The sequence below is a fragment of the Nannospalax galili genome, unplaced genomic scaffold, assembly GCF_000622305.1.
Source record: "Nannospalax galili isolate Female #2095 unplaced genomic scaffold, S.galili_v1.0 scaffold1477, whole genome shotgun sequence".
NCBI classification, from domain to species: Eukaryota; Metazoa; Chordata; class Mammalia; order Rodentia; family Spalacidae; genus Nannospalax; species Nannospalax galili.
In genome coordinates, this window is record NW_008339642.1 from 690174 (window position 1) to 694680 (window position 4507).

The 4507-nt window shown below is 39.8% G+C and overlaps 1 protein-coding gene across 4 annotated transcripts in view; it reads right to left on the reverse strand.

The window, feature by feature from the left end:
* The window catches only part of Plcb1 (phospholipase C beta 1), an 803221-nt gene that overhangs the window by 175060 nt on the left and 623654 nt on the right, over positions 1-4507 (reverse strand). For all 4 annotated transcript variants that reach the window (XM_029564145.1, XM_017798487.2, XM_008834353.2 and 1 more), the window contains one exon: positions 3374-3498. In XM_029564145.1, the coding sequence (XP_029420005.1) occupies positions 3374-3498 (125 nt within the window). The remainder of the gene's footprint in view (positions 1-3373; positions 3499-4507) is intronic.

Genomic DNA, 4507 nt, shown 5'->3' on the forward strand with positions numbered 1-4507 from the left:
ATTTAAATTAAAATATATTTAAAATATAAATATACAAATAAAATTTCCAGAAATATTATGCGTAAAGAGGCTGGAGCTATATCTAAGTGGTTAAGTTCTTTCCTAGCATGCACAAGACCATGAGTTTAATTCAAAGTACTGAAAACAAGAGGAAGAGGGCTGAAGAGATGGCTCAGCAGTTAAGAGCCCTGGTTGTAACCTCAGTTCCAGGGGATCTGACACCCTCTTCTGTCCTTTGTGGGCACTGCATGACACAGGTGCACTTACATACATGTAGGCATAATACTCATACATGTAAAATAATTTTTTAAAAAATCATAAAATGAAGAGAAGGAAGAGAAGAAGTGGGGGTGGGGGAGAATTAATTGAAAGAACTAGATCTCAGGGAGGCATGATGGCTCAGCAGGTAAAGGACTTGTTCCCAGGTCTGATGACCCAAGCTTGAGCCCCAGGACCCCTTGGTAGAAGGAGAAAACCGACTCACCTAAGTTGTCCTTTGGTGTCCATATGTGTGCCTTGGCACATGCACACACACATACCACACACTCACAAACACAAAATTTTACCAAAAAAAAACCCCAAAACCCAAAAACCCTGATGGCTAATATAGATGTTTGATCTGGCCAAGGGACTACATACCAAATTTTTTTAGTATAAGAAGAAAATATTCTATTTTGTGATAGGAAAACAAAATTTAAAAGGTGCTAGTTTTTGCTTGGCACAGTAGTGCATGCCTGTAACCTCAGCACTTAGGAGACTGAGGCAGGATGACTGAAAATTGGCTATTTGGGCTACATAGTTCATTCTAGGCTAGCTTGGCCTATACAGCAAGACTTTGTTCTGGCCTCCCCACACACATTCCGGTTTTCGTTAGATACATTTATCAATTTGATATAATTTCAATTGTCAGAGGGAAAGAATCTAATTAAACTACATTCATTTGGAATAGGCATTCCACTGGCAATATGGAGAAAACAAGTGAAAATATTATCACTGAGGCAGAGCCGGCCCCCAAGGCAGTAGCTCTTCTCTAAACCGAAATGGAAGCCTTGAGTTGCTGCATCCAGGGAGGTAGAAGAATGTTTATGGGGGACATAAAGTAAAAAACTGATCCAAATTAACAAAAGGGGTTGGATCCATTGAGCTGCAATTCCAGCTCAGTGGGATAATTTTCTAGTTAAAAAAGGGATGACCTCACAGACAACGTATGCCAGAATAAAAATTGGATGGGTTAGAGGGTTAAATTATAAGAAAAAGGAAACCACAGAGAGGGAAAAGAGTGAGACACCCCGTGACCTCTGTGTAAAGCTCCATCCCTCACCTCCTGTCCCTGTGTCACCCATCTCACAGACCGTAAGACTTGAATAGCATGTGAAGGAACTCAAGTGACATACAATACTATTCAACTGTGTCTCATGAGGTGTGTTTCTCTTTCCTTCCTAAAAGAAATAATCTGCTACTTCTACCAACACTGTTGCTGCAGTGGGGCTGCTGTCAAAATGGGCAGCTCGTGAAAGCAAAAGCATAGAAGTCAAGGGACATTTCAAATGTCCAACCTGGGCAATAATCAAAGAAACGTAACCAAAGCAGTGAGATAATGCATTGTGTCTGGTTTTATTGCTGCTGTCTTTTAATGATAGCACACAGCCAAGATCTCGGGTGACAGAGGCGCCTCATGTCACAGATTGTTGATGAAAAAATAAACCAGTGCAAAAGTTTTATGGTTAATTTTTCAACATGCCAAAACTTTGTGCTTAAACTTTTATATGATTTAACATAATATGTATTTTATTTAGAAACATTTCTAAAACACTTCAGGGGAGAGGCTTGATATTTTGTAATTCTGGTCTCAGAACACTGGTGATAGCAGAAAAAAAGTTTCTAATGTCTAGTAAAAGAAAATGGGTTTTTAGTGAATCGTGAGATTTGTTTAATATATAGCTATTAAAATTCTGTTTTCAGGCTGGTGAGATGGCTCAGTGGTAGAGGCATTTGCCACACAAATCCAACAACCAGAATTGAATCCTGGGGCTCTACATGGTGGAAGGGAAGAGCTGATTTCCAGAAGTTCTCCTCTAACCGCCACATGAGCTGTATGGCATCTGTATGCACACATGTAATTTAAAATGCAGCTTTCTGTAGAGCATTTAAGTATGTATGTGTATGCACATATTTCTTTTTAGTAAGAATTGCATGAAGATGCATATATGCATACAACATGCATATTTATATGTATAAGAAGAGAGAGAGAGAGAGAGAGAGAGAGAGAGAGAGAGAGAGAGAGAGAAAGAGATACAGATCATCAGGCAAAAAGTTGCATTGAACCTGTCAGTGGTAGGTTCGTGGAAGACTTCTTTTTCCTTTTTCGTTCTTTTCTTTCCTTTTTTTTTTTTTGGTGTGTATGTGTGTGTGCAGGTGCACATTTGTATGTGTGTGAGGGCACATGTGTTTGTAGGTGCATGTGTACATGTGTGTGGAGGACAGAGGACAGCCTCAGGTGTTTCCCAGGAGCTCACCACCTTGTGTTTTGAGGCACGGTCTCTCACTGGGCCCTGGGCTCTCTGAGTAGTCTAGGCAGGCTGGCCAATGAGCCTGAGGGTCTGCCTGTTTCTGCCTCTGTGAGCTGGGATTACAAGCACGTACCATCATGCTCAGCTTTTTACATGGTGTGTGACATAGCTCAGTTGTTAACTTGACACAGCTGGCTGGAGAGAACCTCAGTGGAACTTCCTCTACTGGACTAGCCTGTGGTCCTGTGTGTGGGGCACTTTTTTGATTGTTGTGTGATGTGGGAGGGCCCAGCCCACTGTGGGTGGTGCCATCCCAGGCAGGTTGTTCTGTACTGTATAAACAAACAGGTTGAGCGAGCACAGGCCAGAAGAGCATGCCAGTAAACAGCTGTAAGCCAAATAAACCTTTTCTTCCCCAAGTTTGTTTTGGTTGATGTTTTTTATCACAGTAATAGAAAGTGAACTAGAACACATGGGTTCTGACCTCAGGTTCCCGTGCTTGCAAGGTGAACACCTTAATAACTGAGCTATCTCCCCAGCCCAAGATATTTTTTTCTTTATACTTTTGAATTTTCATTGACCCTAAAATAATTTTATACTATCTCTAAAAATACAGTAATTACTTCAAAAGTAATGCAAAATCCATAGATACAAAAAACTTAAAAAATTATTAAAGTAAATAACTTTCAAAATGTTCCAATTTTTAAAATTTGACACTATTTTTGGCTTTGATTTTCCTTCATTGAAATTTAGTTTTTTTTCAATCAAATCTGGCATTTTCTTTTTTTCCTCCCCATCTTCCATGGTAATCATTTGTGGACACTTGGAAATGTGACTCTGGAACACTAAAGTGAGCTACTTACCCACTGTCTGGAAATTGAGTGCCACCATCTGACAGCCAGCATTCCAGAAGAGCTGAGGCATGTAGTTGGATGAATCCACACGCGTTCCTTTAGGATATATCCTACTGAGTTGCATTTTATTATATCTGGACAATCATGTTAAGTAGAAAATACACTTTTTAAGATGGTTCATTGCATTGGTGGGTGAAATAAATACACAAAGAGCTTTCTGAGTAAACAGAACAAGTGTGCTCCCATGACAGACACAGGTAACAAGTTACTGAGCCTAAGAATGTCTGAGTGAAAGTGAGTGTGAATGTGAGAGAAGTTTAGGGCCAATCTTAACCATCAAGGGCACAGCAGGACTCTGAAGCAGTAAGTCACATGGGAGGAAGGGTGGTATTGTGTGTGGCAGAACAGCTACTATGAACGACAGAGCTATTTTTGAAATGTTCTGTCCTCATTCTCTTAACCTTCTCTGGGAATGCAATTTACCAAAGCTGTGGTAGTCTTTAAGATTGATAACAAAGGTAAATATAGCACAGAAGTTTCTGACCTTGCTTCAAATTTTAGTTCAGTTCCCATTCTAAGAATAATGCTGCATCTTTATGACATGATTGACTGGTTTCTATACCAGGTAAGTGGAAGTTAGTTAAGCTTCTGAGCCAGGCCAGATAGACTTGAGACTTCACTTTGGAACTTGTTGGCTGTATGATGGCAGGTAAGTTATCTCATCTTTCTGTTCTCAGTTTTCTAATCACAATAATATAACAATTCTTTCACCATGGGACTATTGTGAGAACTAACTGAGATAAAATATTTAACAAAATATCACAACGTCAATATTGAATGTTAATGACAATGATTTTTATAGCATGTCTTTACGGAGTTCATATTTATGGAGTTCACATTTGTTCCCTCTCCTACTGGTATGTATTTGTTTTTGAGACAGTCTCATATGTAGCGTAGTCTGGCCTGAAGCTGGTGATCCTCCTGTCTCACCCTCCCAAGTTCTGGAATGACATGTATGTTTGGCTTCTGTTGGTGAAGTTTTATTTAATTAACTTATTTTGGTGTGTGTGTGTGTGTGTGTGTGTGTGTGTGTGTGTGTGTATGTGTGTGTGTGTGTGTGTGTGTGTGTGTGTGTATGTATAT